Source organism: Lissotriton vulgaris, chromosome 10 (assembly GCF_964263255.1).
Source record: "Lissotriton vulgaris chromosome 10, aLisVul1.2, whole genome shotgun sequence".
NCBI lineage: Eukaryota > Metazoa > Chordata > Amphibia > Caudata > Salamandridae > Lissotriton > Lissotriton vulgaris.
In genome coordinates, this window is record NC_141698.1 from 188,142,052 (window position 1) to 188,166,086 (window position 24,035).

At 42.1% G+C, this 24,035-nt stretch overlaps 1 protein-coding gene across 1 annotated transcript in view; it reads right to left on the minus strand.

Moving 5' to 3' along the window:
• The window catches only part of MPRIP (myosin phosphatase Rho interacting protein), a 564,937-nt gene that overhangs the window by 436,448 nt on the left and 104,454 nt on the right, over positions 1 to 24,035 (minus strand). The window contains exons 4-5 of the mRNA XM_086940861.1: positions 14,958 to 15,165; positions 4,164 to 4,668 (exon numbers count right to left, since the gene is read on the minus strand). Of these exons, the coding sequence (XP_086796987.1) occupies positions 4,164 to 4,668; positions 14,958 to 15,165 (713 nt within the window). The remainder of the gene's footprint in view (positions 1 to 4,163; positions 4,669 to 14,957; positions 15,166 to 24,035) is intronic.

The window sequence follows — 24,035 nt, forward strand, 5'->3', positions numbered from 1 at the left end:
TGCAATCACCTGCACTGAGCCTCTGATGAGCTGCCTTCTGGGATCTTGCAGGCGGATGAGGGTGGGAGTGGGAATTGAATTTTTCTTATACGAATGAACAAGAAATAGATAGAAACTCACTGCAGTCTTTCTACCAGAACATATCAATCTTGTATGGCTAAGTGACAGGATAAGCTCAAACCATACAAAATGCTTTAAGAACCCTAAGCTCAGCTAAAAAGCTGGCACTGACAACCCACACATGAACCGGCATGCTCCCTTATAAGTGTCATGCAAGAGTTGCACGCGCCACAAAAAAGGACAAAAACAGGAAAGCAGCCTACTCTCTTCTTCGCACACTGTAAGTAGATAAGAAAAGCTGCAACTGATAAATTAGTTTTGCGCCATCTCCTCTCGCAGCTCAATAAAACTTTCTGCAATAGATGGCAGGGTGCCAAATAAAAGAGTTTACAGAAGAGGGCAATGAAGTTAAAAACACTGGGCTACATGGCTGTGACAAAATAAAGATTCCCCAACTTTAAATTGCACTGCCTCTTAATCACAAGCTGGAACCGTGCCAAGAGTGCCCAGTTACATAAACAAGGCGTCTGGTGTAATCCGGCACTGGAGAGCTCGGGGCAGTTGGATCAAAGCCCAAAATGGGTCAACCGGGCCTGGAGTTTTCTCAGCCGTTTGTAAATTAGTCGACAATGGAGCTTTCAGAAAAGGCTTTGTGACCTTTCCTACAATTCCAGAACAAGCAAACCTCCGTGTGAACAAGTGCTCGCTTCACAATGCTGCCTCTATTGTGATTTCTCTTATGGCACCGGTATTCCATATTAGGAGATTTTTAAGGAAACGGTTACAGGCACTGCACTGACAACCCAACGACACAATGAGTGTGCATTATATACAGTATATGGCAAGGGGATGCTATTTGTATATTAATTAGAGTGTGTTCATTCTTTACTTGTGTGACATGCTTTACCAAAGATGACCACCAGGGGGAGCCCTTAACCTAGTAAATAGCGTTCCTTAGAAATGCACAAAGCATCTGTATAATGCGACGTTAATAATCCTTCGTTCTTTTATAATAAATGCAAGCACTGGCGGGGGGTGGGGGCGATAAGACGACATCTTACGGCCCGCAACGTGGTTCTCTTGCTCAGAACCTGCGAAAGAAGCGAATCCTTCTGAACAGCAGTCGCAGGGCGACAGAGTAGGATTTACTTAAAACAACATCGATTAAAGGACGATTTTGCACCGACCAGCCTGCGGTGGTAATGAATTAACTATAGTGAGTAAACAGAGCTCGAAGATGAATAAAAGGCTTTTTAACACTGCAGAGGTAAATAGTGCAAGCATTATTTCTTTGGGGGTTTGGAAGAGAGCTAAATTGCCAACACCACCCTGACATAGAGAACTGCAAGACTGAAATCTGATCACGTGACTACTAGTCACAAGGATTTGTCTGGCTGACGCAATCAGCCAGAATGTGGCCTAGTTGATTGGATTTTGGATAAAAACAATGCCCTGGCAACTAACTTCAAGGAAGTGCAGAACTACAGCAAAGTCCTTCGTTTCGCACCTCCAACCTGCAGGCTAGCACAGGGGTCACACCACCACATTCACCACAGAACATTTCTACCACATTTTGATCTGATTTGAATACTCTAGTGGACCAACTACTGAACTCGAAAGCACCCCAAAAAGAGATATGGTACCTTATCCCTGACTTTGATTATTTGCAGAACGAACCTAACAACAAGAAAGACAGCACCAACATAATGGGCAGGGTCATAACACCCACAGGAGTGTGCAGCCTTCAACATGCATGGGCATTCCACATGTATACATCCCTGCACTACCCACCCACCCTCACCCCTTGACAGACTTCTCATCCATGGCAGGACCCTTCACGAGCGAATCAGCTGGGCCGACCAGACTGATGATGGGAGTGTAAGGTAGACAGACGTTGGTAATAGAGGACCAAATCATAATGCACATACTTTTATCAGGCAGAGTCCTAGATCACTCTCTTTCAAATTGCCAAATTAAGGGAATGCAAAGTAAGGAGAATGAAGGGGAGATGATTACAGCTGGCTGTCTTATTTCAAGCAAATCTTTTACTGAAAACCTTCCTACCAAATTACACTTTTCTTGATAGAGAGGCCAAGCATTTGCATGCAGAGTAGAGTGCACTGTAGCCACACCCACCTGGAGATATACAACACCAGTGGGCAGCCACCATCATGTGACTCCCTAGGGTGCATCAACCCTACCACAACCCCACAGCAAGACAAAAAAAACAGAAAAGGCTGTGCAGAGGAGGGAGTGGGAAGGGGGTTATTTTCAGGGCTGGCTCTAGGGTGGTGCGATCCCACCGGGTGCTGACTTGGGATTGGGGCGCCATGTTCATCTATTTTAAAAGCACCCGATGACCCAGTACATTGTCCCAGCAATTTTCAGGCATCAATCAAAAAATGACAACTTCGGTGATTAATGTTCTTCCTGGAAAGGGACCTGAGCTTTGTCTAGTGAACGTTCTGACCCATCATAGGGCAGAGGGTTAATATGCCTGCTGCAAAGAACGTGTTCCATTCACATCACAAAGCGCAAATAATATAAATGGGTCAATGGGTTACAGCTTTTGTCAGCGAACCTTTTGTTACTTGCCGTTTATAAGTTAAAATCCTGATAATAGAGCAGTGAGCTATTAACTGCCACCAAACAGCTGTATTCAAACTGCAAGGAACATATTAGAGCTAAATATTTTTTGCCCAGTCTTTCGTTGTCCTAATATTGCAAAAGAGGTTAATTTGGGTAGAAATCAAATCTTATTATTAAGGAAAAACCCTAAAAATAGTTACATTTTAAATTCAGAATTTGTGCTTTTCCAGTCCAAGGACTCAAACTATACTGCCTACCAGTATGGATGAAATGTGACCCCTACACCTTGTAGACCTCTCTCTTATGTAACATTTCCTATATACTGATTTACACACGTATGATTGTCTCTGTGGAAAGTGTCTCTGATGTAAAGTGCTCTGATACCTTAAACTTCTACGAGTGGCGCTATAAAACTAAATTTATCCAGGAGACAGTAGTTATGGAGATTTGAGGGGCACTGTCAAATGGTGGTAGTGAGGGAATGCGTGGCGGAGGTCGTCATTGGGGGGGGGGGGCAACAAACAATGTCGCACGTGGGGCCACCAGTGCTAAAGCCGGCCCTGGTAATTTTTATTTTCCACGTTCCTTGAACATAGTTCTCTGGAGGCAGAAATTCAGGATTTTAAAATGTTAACTTCTCCCGTCATACAATTATATTACACAGAAATGTGGTTCTTGGTAATGTGAATTGAAAGCAGTAATGAAACAAAATCAGGTTTTTTCAAATAGTTTTTCTAGTGAATATAGTTTCGTTTTTCAATTGTCTTTCTTTCCCCCCCATCTCTGTTCTTTTGAATGGATGGAGACCCTTGCTTCACCTTCTCTCCCCACCTCCTTTTTAGTTTATTATACAGTTAAAAAAGTGGTTAATTGCCCCTTTTTCACACGCATTTGACCATTTACACAACTCCTCCCCACACCCCCGTCCCCTAACAGAATATTAATGTTTTTTTTCTTCAAAACTAGCAGTTTTTAATTTGTCACCAATATCTGAAAAACGTGTAATTATTTTTGGGTTTCCATGTTGATGGTTTTGATAGTATATAATACAACGAATTGAATGATATGTGGGAAAAGGAAAAGATTGCAACTCCGAAGATGGATTTTATCACACAAACAGACCTCTGCTGAGCCCACTAGAGAAATGAGAGACTCAATAAACAACCAAAGCTAGCGAGAGAAAAGCAATTTAAATTACAGCTGCTATCGCTACAATGAAGCTGTTCCATGGAGCTGTAAAAATTGGTCAGACATTAAAAATAACAGTGACTAACTGAAGAAGGGAAAATATATACTGAGCTAAGTGAGACAGATTGTGATCCCAAATGTACTTCTAGATCTAGTCTGGGCACCCATGCAACTTAAAGATCAATTTCCATTAGTAACAATTTGACAACTATTAATTTGTTTGGTGTTGGGATGACTAACCAACTTTGTAATATTGACTGCACACCAAGCTACATTTGGTGATAAAAGCAAGCCTTAATAAATAGTTTGCTTGGAGAGATTCTTACCTTCTTTGCTGACCAAATAGGCGTTCCACCTCTTCCCTTCCAGGGCTGCGTGCTCGGGTCTTCTGCTCCAGACGTTTCCTTTCCACCTGGAAGGCTTCGCGATGACTGATCCTTCTTGCTCTAGGGATGTCAGCCAGAGTGGCATATTGCCTGGTGGCCTTGAAAGAAACGGAGCGTCCGGGTCTCTCGGCTTCTCTCCCATCACCGCTGGTCTGTGTTGTGCTGCTAAGCTCGGAGTCCAGCGAGCTCAGGGAAGAGCTGATAGTCGGTCGTCTGTAGAATTGGGTACCTGGGGGAGGAAACGGGTCGCTGTATTCCGGGGACAGAGGTTCAAGGTAACTGTACCTGTTGCCTGGTCCGCTGGGGCTGGAAGGGGATGCGGAGGTCGGAGACGGCGGATCTTCTGACTTTCCCTCTGGCTTGGTCTTCTCAAGTGAAAAATACCCACTCTCAACTCGAGCTTTTCGACCACAATCAGGTCTGTCATCATTCATTGCGCTCTCTTCTAAGAGACAGAGAAAGAAACATTCACAATTTACTTCCCATTTGTCCCCGACACTTGGGAGTGACTTTAATGAGGGGTGTCATTAAAAAAACCTTGGCATAGGCTGTATCACCATTACATATTGTTAGTTTTGAAAATGTAGTTTGGTGGGCCTTTTTTAACCCCATGACGAGCAACTGGTGTACTAATTTAAAGAGACAAGCCACATGGACTCGCTGAGCATACATGAACGAAGATGAGTGTTGGTGAGAATAAACGAGAGGACCATAAAATTAAAAGCACATTTCTGAAGTAATCCGTCTATAAAATCAATACTGTGGGAAATCCTGGAATCCCATACATGCCTTGCCTGATATTCTAGCTCAGTGAATTATGTGATCGCCGCTAAAATCTGTGTCTTTGTACAGCTAAAAATGTATAGCATGCAAAAGGCTAGCAAGTCAATTTTAAATCTTTCCATCACATGCAGAAACAATATTTCAAGTCTTAAAATATCACAAAATAAAGTATTGTTTGAACTTATATCCCTAACAATGTTCAAATAAAGGAGAGGCAGTACGGGCACCATTAGCGTAATGTTGACCCAGGTTTCAGGTCTGAAGTTACCCTAGAGATGACAATCAGGAATGGCTGCTTATAACCGATAAAGTCCGTAGAAGAAACAATTGCACTCAATTCTTAGCAAGTACATCAATATCGCACTAGAGAGTGCAAAAAGTCGTATCGTCATGAATCAAACCAGCAGAGATTCTAAAGAAAAACAAATGGAAACAAATCTATCAAGTGGACATCAGGAAGATTTTCCAAGGATGAAAAAAAACAATGTATTCATCTGTTACAAGGAGGCCTGGATCATTGCCAAAACAGAAAAAAGGAGTAACCTGTCAAAAAATAATGTTCACAGGTGGCGACAATGTAGGATATGAAAAACCTTGGGCAGTACTAACATTAAAGTCAAAGAGTACTTGTGGTGCAGAGGAAACAAAAACAGCAGGAGGAACTTGACGGTCACAAATTTGGGGAATCACAGGGCTGCTTCTGCCTTCCAAATATCTGGGGTATATATACTGAGTTTGAGTAACTCGTATGACAACACCACTTATTTTGTAAAATGCTATAAAATGGTAAAAATGTAGCGGCAAATGCTAAACGTAAACATAAATTATCGACACAATTGCAGGGCGGCTATCAACTCTGAAAATCGGCGGCCCACAGCATGCTGCAAACTCACTGATAGGTCGCCTTTCTCCACTCCCCCTTCCAGATGACGACTTACTAGCAGGAAGGAAAGTGGTTTACGTCGTGCTTAGGAATCCAACCAATCCTGGAGCTGCTTTCTGCAGCCCTAGGCTTGCTTGTAGCAGGTCAACCTCGTGCTCATTTTGAGCCTGGGGGTCTGTGTCTGCAACCCCTCGGCTGTTTTACAGCACTCCCACCATTACGGCCGACGGCACACAGAATAATGAAACGGGAGTGACCATTTTATTATTCTGTGTGTACCTACTGCGCTCACAGCAGAGGGGGTAGGGCTGAGCAACGCTCATCCGCCCTAATGGAAGAACCGCCGCTACATAATAGCTGCACCTGGTCCTTAAGCAAACCCATTCCACAAAGAGGAGGCGGGTATAACACCAGCCCCATTACCTACTTTGTCTCTGTCCATGACATATTACCCAATTATTTTAACAGGTGTGTCTTTTCCCTGTATCCATCCCTTCTCCACTCAACTGGGATGCCCATCCAGACAATGGTAAACTAGTTATGGAAGAGGGGCAGACCCGAAGATGAAGCTTTGCCACCTTGGAGTGTGAGAGTATTGCGTCCTATGAGTAGGCATACCCTTTGTAGTTAGAGCGGACCACAGGTATTGAATTGCTGAGGAAGCATTGACTAAGGATTAAGGTCTTTCAGTTAGTAGTAACTTTGGGGGCTGGGTAAACAAACATAACCAAATCAATGGCCACACTAGATTTTCCCTGGTGTTACAGTGGATAATCTGCCTGGCTTAACTCCTTCGACGCTCATGACGAGCTCAGCTCGGCATGAGCCACGGTGCTTGTGTGCTCATGATGAGCTGAGCTCGTCATGACCGTTAGAACGCTCGCACGCTGGGCAAATTCCCCTGCTGTGCAAGCGTTCTAAAGAAACGGGTGTGGTCATGACGAGCTCAGCTCGTCATGAGCACACGACCACCGTGCCCCCCAGCACAGCGGGGGAATGTGCCCCGCAGGGAAGGGGTTAAAGATCAACTCAAGCAAAGAGATGCAGGAACAGAGAAAACCTTGCTCTGTACTACCAGTTCACATTTCCCTGCGAAAAAGGGATGGAACAAAACCAAATTTCTCTGTGTAGAGGGTCCATCCTCACAATAGTGGAGCCACTAACAGTATCAAAGGAAAGACCTGGGGCACAGGGGGCAGAGAGTTTCTTTGATCTATGGAAGGAGAAACTCGACTTTCCCTGAAAGTCATTTGAAGAGGAGGAAAGAAATCAGACTACTGGCATTTTAGATTTTGGTAGTCAAAGGGACTCAGGGATTGGTTCTGCAGTAAATACTTTAACAAAGTAATTGGATAACCATGTTTACAATACTGAACAGAAAAAGGGCAATGATGTTAGTTTAATTTTCTAAAGGGGGATATAGCGAATCAGAAACTGGCTTTACTTTTTTTTAAAACTCTTATGGCCACACTTCGAGGCAATTGCATGGCAGAGATTATGATAAGACTTACCTGCATGCTGCTCTGAAGCATTACTGCCTGCTCCTGTATTGTAGTGTTTCTACAACTTTCGATTTCAATCTCTGGACCCAGAACTTTTGTCTGTGTGTATTTGCACCAGACTATTGCTAACCACTAAAAGACACAGAGGTCTACTTCCAGTAAAAAAGGCAAGCATCGGCATATAAGAAGCTACAGACAAATACCTAGAACCTTTCGGCTAAGGAGAATTCCCAGGTTCCAATTCTAAAAGCATGTTTTGCAGAGGCCCTGAATAGAAGTAGTGATGAAACCGCTAACATTGGGAAGCGTAGACTGGTGCCCGACTACTACAACAGTCTAGGGCATTTTTCTATTAATGTACTTTGAAAAAAGAGCATTCACTGCTACAAGATCACAGAACCACTACTGAAAAAAAAAACATCTTTTTGCAGGGTATGGCTGCTGCCCGAGAAATATGGCCGCGTAGAGTGCGAGATCCACCTAGTCCATCACCAGGATCAAAATACCCTGTAACAGAGTGTGACCACATCGATCCTACAGGCTCATTTCTGATCCCCTCTGGGATGCGACAATCGTGATGAGCTGTTCTGCGGTGACTTGGCTGCTGCGTTTAGGAGCAAGAGATTAACAGATCGGAATGTGTTATATGGAAGTGATAGAAGAAATACCTTCTGTAGAAGGAGTCTACACCAGTTAAGAGTCTGGAATTTCAGCCCCAATGGTGAGCAATTTTTATACCAAATAATAGGGACAGTTAAGCCAGCCCCATGGGGTGGGGAAGAGACAGCAGCAATCTCTATTTGACTTCCAAAAGGTGAGCTGTCTCAGATGGCATCACTTGGAACCTTCCACACGAAAGTGAATGGCACAGTGGCTGCAATGACTGAAGCTGAGTGCTGGTCAGAATCCACATCATCTATGGTTACGGGTGATAAAGCAGCTAGCGAGGTCCTGGATACAACGGCCTAGACACTAGAATTTGTAAACTATATGTTTACATTGAATTTATCTCTTTTAAACTATAAACACACTTATATATCGAACCACTTAATAGATCCCATCTTTTACCTCCCCAGTAATATCCTGCTCCACTAGGGAACATATTGATTACCTTAATCAGGAATCTGGCAGTACATTTTACCGTTAACAAATAGATAACGCATGACTAAATACAGCAGAACGTTGCAAGGTAGTCTCTTGTGTCACAGACTGACCGGTCCAGCAGGTCTGGGTACAACCATTGCCTGGGGCTGTTAAGATCCTTGATTTTGGATTTGCGTAGTCTGACAATCACCATAGGAATGAGAGGGACTGAAGGGAAGGCATAGACAAATGGTATTGACCATTTGATCAAAAGGGCACTACAAATGAGTTGCGTACTGGTGCCTTCGATGTGACGTCTTGGCAATTTTTGTTTCTTCCCCAGGCAAACAAATGTAATGTAGACATACCCACTTGAAAGTTATTGCGAGTTTGTCCTTTAAAATATATTTGTGATTTTCCTGTGATGTCAACTGAGAAAATATGCTTCTTTTCTCTGCGACTATTCGTCTTTTAGTCACTATTGGAGGTCTCATAAACCTGCATTTGGGACTATGTAAATGCAAAATGCCATGGATCCTAGGAGGGAGGAAACCTCATGAGCCCAGAGATTTGCATTGCTTTTCAAATCAAACCATTTCTTTTGGCTAGAGGAGACTCTTTTCAAAGATAGATACACCTTCTGTTTAGGTGTCCATCTTTTTTCCTAAGTAGGTCACCATTTAGACTGGCTTGCTAATTTATACCTGTATGTTGAAATTTAGAGCTAGGCCTTTCAACAGTTTTACTATGAATTTGACATTCTGCATTGTCCTTTGCTGCATATGTGCTTTTATAAGCCAGTTGTCTTGATAAGGGTAAAAAAAATAATTATGTTTTTCAGTGATAGACTGCTACGCATTTAGAGAATGATCTCGGGAACGATTTTAGTCCGAATGGAAGAATGGTTAACTTATGGTAAATGTCTTACATGAGATATCACGTGTTTTTGCTTTGTCGATCTACCACTGTATTAAGCATCCTGCAGATCTAAAGGATCAAAAGCAATTGGATTGATTTATATTTGCTGAGGAGCCGCATGTCTAATATGGTGCAATATTGCATTGGCTGACAATTTTTGGGTACACGAAAATACCTTACGTATAACCCTCTGTATTCTAGAAGCGAAGAAACCCTTTGTATTAATTACTCTTTTGGCCAACAGGAGTTGAAATTTCCCTCTTAATTTAGGGAGAAGGTAATTCGATGTTGGTTTAGGTGGGGCAGGCGTTTTGAAGCAGATGAAGTAGCCTCTTTTTATAATGTTCAATACACATTTGTCTGGTGTTTTAAACTTCCACACTTCCAGGTGAGACACCATGATCCCCTTTCAAGAGTGGGTAGGTGGAGTGTTGAAGAATCAATGTGTGAGGTCTTAGGAGGTGTCTACTTTCTTTTTCGGTACCTCCGTTGGTACTGTAGTTTCTAGTGTTGGTTCTGTTGTGTCTGATAAGGCCATTTTGGGTGTTGTACTTTCTGTCAGAAAACATGTTTTTCCAGCCTTTACTGTCTGAAGAATGTTTGTTCTTCAAGTGCAACTGCCTTGATGGTCCCAGTTTTGTTTGTCATATGTATAATTTCTTCCTCGTATGCTGTCAAAGAGAGCAATACTCAAGAAAGTAAGGGTTCCTATTTTAAATTGTAGCTCAAGATTGAAAGAGGACAGTCTTAGCCAGGATGGTCTGCGCAAGGTGATGCTGTGACAGTATTCAATGGCAGAGTTCTGCCAAGCTTACCTCATCACCGATCCATTGATTTGAGACTAGGCAGGTTTAATTAACCATTGCCATGCTATATTGCTGATGGTGTATTGGAAAGTCTCCAATAAATGACATCATACCATCCCAAATCTTCAAGTGATATCTCTGGAGAAGTGTTAATACACTTGCACTTTTAAGGTGAGTGGACGCAGTCCCATCTATGTTCTCTCGAGTTGCATCAATCCTTTTCATTTCTCTCTTAGGAGGAGCTGCTGACTCAGGTGCTGATGCCTGCTGATTTCTGATTGCTGTAACAATGACAGAGTCTGGTTTTGGACCGGACCTGAGAAACTGACGGATCTGAAGTGGTGGGCTATATTTCTTTTCAAAACGAGGTGTTATGTCTGATTGGAGCAGGCCTCAAATTTGTTGTCGCCTATTTCTAAAAGTCCTAGAACTAAAGGCAATACAGGTTTATCAGCTGCCCTAGATTGGAGCGTCTCTAGAATTACAGACACCGATGACTGTAGTGTCTTTAAGCGATGTTTCATTTTTCAGCCCTTCTGTCAGTACATCTTGACCAGTGATGATGTGATCCACTTGTGAAACTCTTAATGGGAACTGAGTTGGAGATGTCGGGGAATAAAAGGACAAGTTAGTATTGGAGTAAGGAAACTGATATTGTATAATACCTTAAACCGACAGCAAAGGTGACCTCTGAGATAAAATTGATCTACTCCCTTGTGATTTTTGTGGAGAGGGTTGTTTTCACATTCATAGTGGATATATATGGGTTGCCTTTGAAGTATTTCTTGGTGGCAAGAGGTCTGACTATGTTAGAGACTGTATTGGGTCGTCAGAAAGAATTATAGGAGTCATTGAACAACGTGGCAATGCTGCTGCGTCTGGTGATGTGGCAGGATGGAAACAACAAGGAGGAAGAGAGAGAGTGATTCCTCTCTGTGTCTCTTTCTAGGCAATGAACGTTCTTCTGCAAGCGAAGGTCTTATGGCCTGAGACATTGTTGAGAAAATGGACTGTACAGTGAATAGGGATATGGAACATGTTTTTGATACTTGAGAAAGAGAAGTTGCCATTTTGTGCCTATTAAAGTCGTTGGTGATGTGGTTGATAGCAAATGTGGTGTCTTCAACATCTACAGTGTGCAGTGCTGTTATGGGATTGGCAAAGTGTGTGCCGTTAATGGTGAAGAGTGAAGTCTTTCGTTTTTTCGCCATCGATATGGATTGCTTTGGGTTTCGACAATGTGTGATCAGAGTCCCTTTCCTCGATGGCAAGCAGATGGGCACGTACAGTCTCAACGGCGTCATTGGTGATCTAAATGTCGTTATTTGGTACCCTTGAGATTGATGTAATTCTCTCACTTTGAATCTGTCTCTGTCAAGGCCCTTCACAGTAGGAAGGAGAGAGGCTGAGACGGGTTGAGAGGATGATCTTGCTCTACTTTATTCAACTTTTTTCTCCCCTCTTCTGCCCTCGTGCCTCTGAACCCGATGCCTTTCCTGACTTTCAAGGTCTTTTGTACATCTTTTTGCAGATGTCACACACTGAGACAGAAAGAGAAACAGGCAGACATACTACACACACTTTACGTGCGTCAATCACAGGGACACTGAGAAGAGAATGGCATTTTGACTGAAAAAAATCGGTCTAATACTGAGAAAAAATCGTCCACTTGGCAGGAGATGTTAAGACTTTGAGTGAAATAAGCAGACTCGTTTTTCTGTGAAGAACTATTGGGAAATTGAGGTACAACCTCAGCAGGTGTCCTGCGATCCTTCTTTCCCAAGTCAGTAAAAAGAACTGGGTCACAGAGCCAACTGCTAGTCATGGGTGTGGAATTTAATAAAATATCTACTTGTCCATGGGGCAGGTTGCTTTATAAATCTACTTGCCCTGTAACAAAATCCAGTTGTCGCTTTTGTGCAATGTAATTCGACAACAAATTATGACCGCAATCTCATTATATAGGAGCTCTGAAATGTATTTATTTTATTTTTGCCATTTGTAGAGCGCAAGGTTAGTGACTTACAGGCAAGTACTCAATTTTGTGGTTCAGTCTTGGGCTTGTAGCACTTACACTGGGCATGGGTCAGGTACATAAAGAGAGTGCATCCTCATCGGCACAGGGGCGGTTGAGTGCAGAGATCAAAGGAGAGGTCCTGTCCAATGTAGTGCTATTGAGACAGGGGGTATTATGTAGAGCACCGGTCACATGTAGGTACCTAGGCCAGGCACCAGGGATCCAAGGTTGGCACAAAGGGGGCCACAAGTAGACACAAAAAGCACACTTCCAGCCGTACACGGTTGGCAGGGTTCAAAGTAGGCGTTGGGCTCCAGATGCAAAGTAATGGAGGGTGTGGGTTGAGAAGAAAGGCTGCATGTTCTGCGTAGGAGGCTTGGAGAAGGAATCCAGTGACTGGAAGGTGAAGCAGGAGTGTTGCTGGGCATGAGGACACTGTTGGTCGGGCACCCCAAGGTCAGGGAGTTGCAGGTGTAGGTATCCTTTTGTGTCAGGTTTTCTCTTCAGGTCCGGTCGTAGTCGGCGGGACCCTTCATGATGAGGCTGCAGGTGTCTCGGAGGATAATAGTAATTCTGAAAAACCCTTTTTGCAGCAGGATATGTGGTTAGAAGGCCTTGTATCCACGTGTGTGTTTAATTGAGGCCCAGTGGTGCATCTTGCACAAGATTACATTACATAAGGTTAGCCTCATTTTATTTTAAGCAAAGGAGATTGAGTAATTTGCCCAGAGTCAATGCCGGAACTCAAACCTGGTTCCTCCAGATCCAAAGGTGAGAGCTCTGTCTGTTTGGCCGTATTTTTAAATTTATGTATGAAAGTCATACACAAGTGTGACAACTATGTATGATACAGTGAGCACATTCTCTATTGAAAAGGTGTGCGAAGTAAACAAACAGCAGCAAAAAATACTGGAAGGGTCACCCGGAATCTTGCTTGGAAATACTTGAAGGGTTTTCAGAGTATGGGTGCTGACATCAATGTTACATTACTGAAGTCATAGGAATTGTGAAAACTCCTAGCTTCACACAAGGTGTAGCAAATGTATTCAGCAGGAGTGGTAAGGGTGTAATTTTTAGTTGGTGGTGCACTTTGGAGCATACTGTCGCAAATGTATTGCTGAAACATTGTGTGGTAGTACAGTGTCATTTACAGACAGCACATTTTCAATTGAAATGGCCACGAAATTTGCACAAACATACACTTGTACTGATAGCACACAAATGATAATGTGTGGAAATTGGGTTTTAGTGAATATTTATAATTTTTGCATTACCATATTAAAACATCTTGATTTGTTTTGGTCCAATTAAAATCTTTGATTCAACACACTTCAGGATTACAAAAAACAATTACTTCATGTTTGCTTTCCTAACTGTTGATACATTTTGAAATATGTGTATAGTTCATTTAGAGGTATTTACATTTTGTTGTGCATTACAAAAACAATGGCATCCTACAGCCTCACGGCTCACAGTGATTAAACCCCAGCAAGATTGTCGCATAGTTCATTTTAAGAACTCATTTCACTTTGCAATACAAAAAAGAAAAGGAAACGCCAATTCCCATGTTAAAAGAATATGCAGCTATTTATCATAAGACACAGCTGGACATTTGACTCTGTCCTTAAAGCACAGGAAATCAAGAAGATAAATAAAAATGTAAAGGCATTATTTGTTGGCCTTTCACAACCCACCAGAAATCGGCTTGCTCACCACCAGTGGGTTGCGACGCCATAAAACATAACTTCCATCCACCACCGCTGAAACAACAGCAGACCAATAGTTCTGCTAACCTTAAATTCTGTGTAGTGTTCTCCATTGTTTCTACTGAGTATAGACTGTATAACCCGGAGAATGGAAAGAGGGTGGCCAATAACAGACTGCTGGATTAAGCCCATTCTGAAGTCTGCGCTCCTTACCAGATATTTACAGTTTGGCAACTTCTATTAGTAAGACACTGCAAACTCTCAGTAACAAAGTTCTTTACCATGATCACTTAAAATAGGTCAAGGGGGATACATTTGCAATGTTCAAGTAGGCTGAGGTGGCATCTTAATTCCAGTAATATATCTACCAAACGATATTATTGTGATATTCCGTCTATGCATGTTGTTTTTCCCTCAAACATGGAGGCCGTTATTAAAACTTCTCAGACTGATTCAGTGATGGCCCTCTGGTACCTTTCAGCCCACCTATTGGTTGTCAATGGCTGGAAGGTTAATTGTACTCCAAGACTGTTGTTTCTAATAAATCCACTGTCCTCTTCGTATTCCCCTTCGTCAAGTTGTATTGTCAAATCTGCATCTCATACTGTCTTTTGACTGGGGTCTATGTTTTCACAGCATTCTTGCTCTGCACGAGCAATGGCAATGCATATTCAACGCAAGGGATAGCAATGTGTCCTTACTTTCTCGCTAACGGCCAATGACCAATAATTGTAAAAAGATGTTTTGTTAAAAGCTGCAATACAAGGGGTGCTAAGTCCAACAAGGATAGCAGTACTGAGAAATATTGAAACGTTCAGTTGGTAATGTTATACCACAGCAAACGGTGACAGCTCTGAGTTTTCAGAGTTGCTATTTGAGTTGTTATTTACAAATTAAGAAACACAAGATTAAAAGTTAACCTGCTGCATGCAAAGGCAACATCAGAATTCTAAAACGACAGTAAAGCCCTGAAACATTGTATATAGTTTGAGAAAAACACACATGAAATGTAGCAGGGCAGGCGTAACTTCCCTACCATTCTTGCTTGATGTCATAGGCTCAGTGGAAGAGTCTATTAGAGGAGATTGAATCGACACAGGGCTCTGAGATGGGCTGCTTCTTCCATCCAGTAGATCTTTATTCCTCAGCTCCTCTTGCCAGAGCATGGACTTCGTGCTCGGTACCTGCTCAGCACTGGGAATGGTGCTGCTGCTGGTCACAGCCACTTTCGCTGGTCCAGGCTCCTAAAACAGACGTACAAAGCAATTAGAGTTGGGTATACATTAAATAAGATTCTTGAACAAATATGACTGCCTGAACAAAAGGCAATAAATCATTTAACTTCAGCAAATCAGCAGGAGGACAAAAAGGTGCATTTTAGGTATACTACAGCTAAGAGAAGCATGAAGCAAGAAATATGTCTTATGGTATATCAGAGTGCAGATGTGAATAGATGTGCAAGAGGCAAGGGGCAGAAGTTCTGAGGGACTCAGTGGCTCAATGAGAAAGGATAATACACATGTAGGAAATTCCATAGCCATTCAATGAAGATGGCATACATCAGGGAGAGTCAGCTTATGCCAGTCCAGATGTGTGTCATGCTACACGGTCGAAAACAGAGGCAAGGATTCGTTTAAAGGAGAACCTAACAATAATCTGATTCTTGGGCAGGAGTGCTAGCCAACTGAAATGGCCTTTAGTGTGGGAAAGGTACAAGAACAACATAGTCTGAGGGGTTACAAGTAGGAACTGGGTATAAAAAGACCACAATCCCTCGATTGATATAGCATCTTGTTTGCACTTGTTTAGAACATCATGTGTTGGGGAGAGGTTTAGCCTTAAAAAGCGAGTTATTCATGAGCACCCGGATTAGGATCCACAGACTAATGTCAAGCCAGTCTCGGGCTGATCACTGTCTTTGGCATACAGCAGTCTAAAATATTCCTAGCATCAAATGACAAGTTTCGCTGTTTCTCAGCAGTCTATTTGTTCTTCGAAGCCATTAACTAATTCCTTACCTGTGTTTGAAGAACAATTCCCAAAAAGATTTACATATCCTACTTGAAAAGTACCTGCATGACTTTTGCACTGTACGGAACCATGGTTGCAAACTCCTAGCCACATCGTTCCTGTTTTGGGAAACCCTAACCTGCCGTTCCTAAAACGGTAGAGGAAACCACTGATTGTACTGAGTAATTTGTAGAGAACATAATTCCCAATGGATCCAAACATAGTGATGAAGATGTGGTACCACAAAATTCTGGTGTTAGTCCTGAACTTTTGTTTTGTGCCACCCAAGAGGAAAGGACGCTGTTCTCTCAGGATATGGCATGTTTGAAAGAAGCCTATTGGAGAAGGTTAATAGAATGTGTCCCAATAGATTCACCTAAAAGTAACTCCGCAACTGCCCTGAAAGGAGTGGGGAGTGGGTACAGCCACATTCTTATCTTTAATAAAAAAAAATATTAGTGCACAAAACGCATATGGGTATAATTCCATACACTTAGATTACTTAAATAGTGCTTCTGTCCCTATGCTACCAAAACACCTGATGCTTTAAGTTGCAGAGTCAGAATCAGCAGGCTGCTGCAGACCGTCATTCCAGGAAGAATAAGTAGACAGAGGAACTGCTGCACCTTGCACTTTTCTGTGGTAGCAGAAGTAGGAGGATTTGTCTAGCTACGAGGATGCATCTCAGCTGATGGAAAGCCTGGTTGAGAGTTGCTGCCACTTGGAATAATCCATACTTTCACAAAACAGCATTTGTCACAAGTTTGAGGATGCAGCCAGATCAATAAACACGAAGGTAATAAACACAAAGGTAGGAAACAGATCTGCTGGGGCAGCCCCAGTGCTATTGGAATTAGTAGGTTTCGAGTTTTAAATGAATTGTGAGGTGCTGGATTCTGCTCTTATGCACGACCAAAGAAATTTCCAATTGCTGCGGCAAATGATGAGAAATTTTATAACAACCATACCTTCTGTTCTGTATCTAGGTGTTTTCAATAGATATTGGGTTGTCAGACCTAGCCTGCAAATTTGTGTGACCTTATGGAAGCCAACACCTTCCCCACAGGAACTGCTCTTGGAAGCAGAGTGGAAACTCTTAAGGAACTATTAAGTGGTCCTCATAGTCCCATTCAAGAGGGGAACTTGTGTGGCACTTTGTTGTGCTATTTCTGTTTTCTATTCTTTTAATACTCCTTTGTAGACCCTGCAGTATAGGTGATTCGCCTGCTTTTTTCCCCTCTTTGACTGTTATTTTAGTTTATCTATGTTGGAAGTTTACTCTATTATGGCTCGTTTTACATACTGCGACACATGCCTAGTTGTGGGACAGCTGGGCTAACGTCATACTCATGTTCCGAGGCTGGCTTCCCTGCGGTTACACATGAGACAAGTCTGTCTATGACCATCAAGAGCCGGGGACAAAACCAAAGCTATTTAAGTGCAGATTGATTGCCGTAGTTCCCTTTGATTACTTGTTGAGCAACTCTGCTATTGGAGACTTTAGATGGGAAAAGGCTGATCAATCAATGTATTTAAATAACTGTATCGAAGGTTCGGAATTGAACCGAGGCAGGAAAATGCTTACACTTCTATCAAGGCTAGCCCTGTTAACTCCTGTTCTGATCTCAAATAGTCTTACTATAAAGGATTTTGTACTTTCAGAAAACTTTCCTCGTTGCTATAGTATGAAAAAGAGGAGACAAACATCGCCCCTGTTAATGGAAGACATTGTTCTCCCCAAATTCATTATTTTAAACAAAAGCTGGTTGGGGAAAAGGGGGTGGCATAGCTATTATTTTTATGGGATACATTTCAGTCTGATTTTCATTTATTGCCCAAGACAGTTCTTTTGCTCATGTTGCTAGATGAACTAGTTATACACACAACCTCCTTAGTTGATGAGCTGCTTGCACTAGGTGAACTAATGAGAAGGGGTACATATGAGATGGTTGTCAAGGCCCCTGTGAAGTCAATATGATCTCTTTAAAACTTAGTCCACAAGGGGTTGTGCCAGCCCACAACATAAATCGTAACCTTGATCTTACCCATAGTGTTCACAGCGTTAACACTACTGGTGCGCCTAGACAAACACACTCTTGGAAAAATATTACAGTCGGGAGGTTAGCTTGCATTATCAACAATCATTGTCACATTGGAGTCGACTCCTTGTTCCAAAAGTAAGGTCCTTATAGCTGCCTTGAACTACTGAATAATATACTTGAAATTTCCTTCAATGACATGGTTCATTAGACAATCAGCAACATGAAGGAGAAAATTAAAACGAGGTAAATGGTTCTCATCTGCATTAAGAAACAGAACTAGCCAGCCAGGACATATTGGAAGTAGTATGGAGGAAGAACTAGGTTGCCAAGGATAAACTTCTTTATTAAAAAACCTAGGAAATATTTCCAGCTGATTCAGCTTGCAAATAAACTATTCAAATAAACAAAAAATAATGTAGTCACAAGCCTGACTCACAAGTTTCCTAAAACAGTTAAGCACTAGAAAATCCAAAGGCAGCATAAACTGAATTTGTGACTTCTTGTGAGCTGGAAGAATCGTTGTCTTGCATTTTGAAAAGCTAAATGCTATTAGGAAGAGTATTGTATTGCCATTATCAATGATGGGGTAACCCAAAAGTCAACTGGACCAGGGTGCAATACGGGAATGAAAAAAATGGTCCGTGACCAATGCTTAATCAAAAATTCAATTTAATTTAGCAAGGTGTGTTGTGTATAAATTAACAACACTCCTAACATATACTCACAAGTTTCTTCATGCATGCATTAAATACCTCTTAAAGCATGTACATTTCAAGAGAACACACAGATGAAAAGAATGATTTTATCCCAATTATATTCAAAAATTATATCCACACTTATTTTGAATATGTATTAAATTATTTTCAGTACACATAGGTTGCGCGCAGAAAAAGAAGAAGGGGGGTGGAGTAGTGGTGGTGGGTAGTGAAAAGTGCAATTCAAAAAGGATTTAGAGAGAAACAGATAAATACTTTTGGTACACTGGTAAATAAAGACCAGACAATATTGACCTGTCAAATGGTGGACTTTCATTTACATGTAATCTGTAAATAGTCATAGTATATGTTAGGAGTATTGTATTGCAGCAGATTTATTCCTTCAGCTGTCTTTTGATCTAAAGATTAGTGCTGATCATAGCCCAGTGTCCCACTGAATTTGTTTTGCACCTTCATCCATGAGAGACATGAGTAAACATATGGTGAACAGCATACCATGAGATCCCCGTCTTGCTAAATACCTAGTGCAGATTATGAAAATCATCAATCCTTGGATCAACAGCTCCCTGACTGCAGGACAAGTTCCCGGGGAATTGTTAATCTACTATTGTGTGCCTCAAAAAAGAAAACACAAAAATAGCAATATCAAAGCAGATGATCCTGCAAAGACCTATTTCCATACTGAATTTTGCATCCACAATGCAGGAAACCCCTGATACCAGTTAGCTCCAGAAATCAGTTAGACTGACTATCTTCTCCAAAAGTAGCAGAAGCACTTTCACTTATGGCTTGGAATGGAATGGAAGCTGCAGTTGCCTTGGTTGACGAACTTGGAGGATTGTGACAGTGTAGAGGGCTTGATATTGTTTGATATACCAGCAGTCTCCAGCATCTTCTCCCACTATATTCTGCTACAGCATTTAGCAAACATGTGTCTCTGTATGAGAGCCTAAAATTGCACAGCATTCTTTCTGGCTAACGGGCCCCAAGCTTTTCAACTGGGAGTATTTACCTCTGCTACCAGATGAGAGAGAGGAGCCCATTAGGGTACCACAGGTTTCTGTTCCCGCCAAAACATTTATTTAGCTGTGTTGGCATAACAGCTACACAAAATGGAGGTCATCATACCCATGTATCCCGATGATGCCTAATTACTATTGGGTATCATGGGGAGTTGAAAGGCAAGTTCCTAGCCACTCTATTTGGATTTAAAGTTCATCCAGGGGTAAATGAACAAACTGTCTGAGGCTAAACCCTGGAAAGAATTAGATCTTGCGGACAAAAAACACAAGTAGAGATTGGTGTTCTGGCCAGATGTGAATGACAGGACTCCCTCCAAACAGAGCTATCAGAAATGTAGGAGAAATGCTGAATGCAGATCTACCCTTAACATCGCAAATCTATGAGGTTTAAAAATCCTTTTGTTTTAAATTGAGAAGTCTGAGACGCATCTTTTTTTAATTAATATGTCCTTTGACTATGATGGTGAATGTCTTTGTCCATTCCATGCTGAATTGTACTAATCTCATCTATTTAGACCTTCCCGGCATATGTATGGCAAGGCTGAAATGCAAACTCCAGCTGCTAGGATGATTTTGAACTCCTAAAAATTGAGCCTATCACAGTCAAGTGGAAATTCTGGTTTTGATTCAAAGCAGCATTCCTCTGAAGTCTTATCCTGCCCCTAACCATGCTCACCTTTCCATTTGCTAAGTACACTGTATGGCGGGAGCCCGATAGCTGCTGCTGCTGATCTCTGGACACAAAACCCCTGGTACTCTGCACAACACGCAGGGGGCTGCTGACAAGACCACTGCTGCTTCTTCTTCCACAAGTTGCTTTGGAACTACATCTCCCAGCAGGCCTAGCGGCACGCATGCCGTGCACTGCGTCACACGCGCCAGGAGGCACTTAAGAGGGGGCCAGGGCTCCCGCCGCGGGGGACGCGCACGGGCGTGCCCGGGCCTTGGCGGGCCCCTCTGTGGCCGTCCGGGCCGGGTAGGCTGGGTCACCCGCCTAAAATCTGGTTTCCCATGAGGTGCAACCTGAACTTTTCTATATCGTGAAAAGGTACTGTGAAAATGATATTATATTATCCCCCTGGTTGGCAAAGGAGACACTCAACTAAAATGGATAAACCAGGCAGTGGTATTCTTTTTAGGTTAAAGGCGCCACGTGGAAAATTCACACAAATTATCACAAAAAAGTCCTATATTCAACGGTGCTAAAAGGTAAGGAGAAACCACCACTCTCTTTATGACAGGTCACAGCCTTCTTGAACAGAAAATAATCCCTAGCACACGTAAAAATTCAAATACACAAGTGTGTGACGTATTTCAACATATGATGCATCAATGAACAGAAGGAAAATATTCTCTCTTTTATGTTGGTCAATTTATTCAGTGTAAATATTCCAGGAAGTTCTCAACAGCCAACACGTGTTTCGTCATAACGGGGAAACTGTCCCACGACTTTCTCAAGGCTAATTTTTGTGAGTAAATAATCTTCAAATGTGGTGATAATTCCAACCCGCATTGGGTTTCCATAGGGGTGGCGCCTTTGTGGTTATTCTGGTGTTTCTTCTTTATAAGTCTTGTTGTTTAGACATTCTTTGTAGCTTCATCTGTGATTTGAAATGCCGTGACGCCACCGCAGCTCCTTGAGTCAGAGTGCTACAAAGAATGTCTAAGCAACAAGACTAATAAACCAGAAACACCAGAATAACCACAAAGGACGCCACCCCTATGGAACCCCAATGCAACAGAGACGACAAAATATTTTCTGTAAAATGGATAAACGTAAGGGAGTGGTAGGAACACTGGACGCATTTTTAGTTAGAGCAGAATCGTTATTGACCCACAAAATAGAGCTAACTCAGCGGCGTCTTTCTTTGGATCCAGCCACCCTACCTAAACGTTTATCAGTGGGTATTCCTTCGACTAGATTGGGGGATTCTGCACAAATATCTTTGCCAGTGAATCCCATTACTGTGTCACCAACTCCTCTATCCTCTTCCACATCTCCGATACCAGATTCAAATGCCCAAGTTCCTGTTTCATCAGAAGAGCCCAGTAGGTTTATTAGGGCACAAACCCCTAAGAACTCTGCCATTAAGAAGCCGGTGATAGAACCCGTGATGAAACGAAAACGGGGGACTGTTGGAAAGAACAAAAGGTTCTCAAAGGGACTTCAGATGATTAATTGCGCTAACAGTATAAATAATGGGAAGAGTGACATTCTGAGGTGTATTTCTGTTGGCACGCAAACTGAGGCGGTATCATTGTTCCCTGTCCAAAGGGACGTAAATATCGTAGATACTATGACTGTAACTGACACAACTGATGTAATTCCTGAAGGTCTAGTACTAGGAGGGATGATAACCCGGGTCCATGACTTAGTTGAACAAAATCTTGCAAAGTTAAGGAAAAACTGAATCAGGTGGACATTGCTATAAAAACTGGTTGTGTTAAGGTGGATAGATAGTTGAATGATGTTGCTACAATAGACTTGAGAACATTGGCAGATAGTAACCCTTCTGTAACTCAAAATAGAGAAGGCAGAGGTGAAAGTTCTATCGATATTACAGCTAATGATATGAAAGGAGTAACACACGATGTATGTAACAGATTAAAGATAGTAGGCACCCAGGGTGCACAAAAATCATGTTTAGATGTAGGAACTATATTGAGTACCACACACAAGAACATGAGATCTGATTTAAGTAATAACTGTCCAAAATTTTATGCGGTTGTGCTGAACCTACACCCAGCCTCATGTCCTTACGTTTTAATTTTGGGTGGTATTCCTGCCCTTATGGAGGAGCAAAGAGAGACGTGGAGAGACCTACAAGACCGTAGACTGGCTGACAAATCACAAAGGGTTTCACCCTTCATATGCAAAGGAGATTCTAATGGTCCGGAGAGTGGGGTGGTTAGGCCAATCTAGTAAGTGCATCAAGGGTGATTGTGTAGTGATTAATTTTTGCAGAACACAGTTGGTTCATCATATATTGAACTATTGTGAGCCGAACCTAATATCTAATACTAGCATCTGTGTACTTCCTTTGGGATACTTTTACAAACCACAAATTGATCCCTTTGCAAACAGACCTACTCCAATCTGATTGTCTAACAGGTTCCAGGTACTGTCAGACCTGGATGAGCAGGACTAACAATTATCTGGATTACATCAAGAGGTGACATTTACTGAGAAGACGTTGGTCTTGAATTCCATGGCAATTGTTCAAGACCTAAATGTAGGGGATACCGTCATGGTAAATGAAGAAATAGAGATTATTTGAAATGATGATGATACTTTTGTTGGGGACAAAGTTACAACGAATGACACTATAAATGCATCAGTTATATCTATACTTGAGGGAAACAGGGGAATGGTGGAAGCTCCTCATTCATTGCAGAATAATGGAAGTGATGCGGGCAATGATTGTATAAACACTAATGATGTAGTTGAATCACAGGGAACACCAATCCCGGGAAAAGAAAAAGAAGGACTATCTGGCAAATTAAGTACGGAAATTGCCAATCTGAGTTAAGATTAAGTTTGTGGAACATTGCAGGGCTGAAAAGAAATCAGGGGGACGAAGTGTGGCAGGAGTATATTGGCCAAAATGAAATCATTTTACTCCAAGAAACGTGGATGGTGGAAATACCCCATAAGGTAGGATACAAAACTTATAGTGTTGCTGCTATCCAGTCGGCCAGAGGGAGGCCCTCAGGGGGCCTCATTATTTGGGTAAAAGTTACCCTAGGTATAGATATAAAACAATTGGAATTTTCAACCCAGGATATTCTTGGGATACAAATTTCAATACCTAAGAAAAAAGATTTATATATAATAAATATCTATAGTAGATCGAGTACAGCAAGCAAGGAGCCTGAGGTTGTTGAACAGGTAGATCAATTTTTAACCTGGGTTAACTCTAGGGCTGATGTAATTGTGTGTGTGAGGAGGGGGGGGGGGACTTCAACTGCAAATTTGAACCAGTGGCAGGATTAGAAAATATCTTCGAAGACGAAGATGTGGTAAATAATATTCCTATGTTAGATAGCAGTCCAGTAGTATCTTGTACTACTGCAGTTAAGCAGTTGACAACATTAGTTTCGGGACATTGTCTTCGAGCTTGTAATGGTAGGTTGCCTTCTGATAGCCAGAACGCTCCCACATTTAGAAGGGGTGACTCTAAGAGTTGTATAGATTATATATTGGTATCTATCACACTATGGCCCATTCTTTGCAATTTAAAAATCAATGATAGATCTGAGAGTGACCCTTATCCATTGGGCTGAACGCTTGCTGCCTATTTTTTCCAGCCAGCTATTCTGAGGG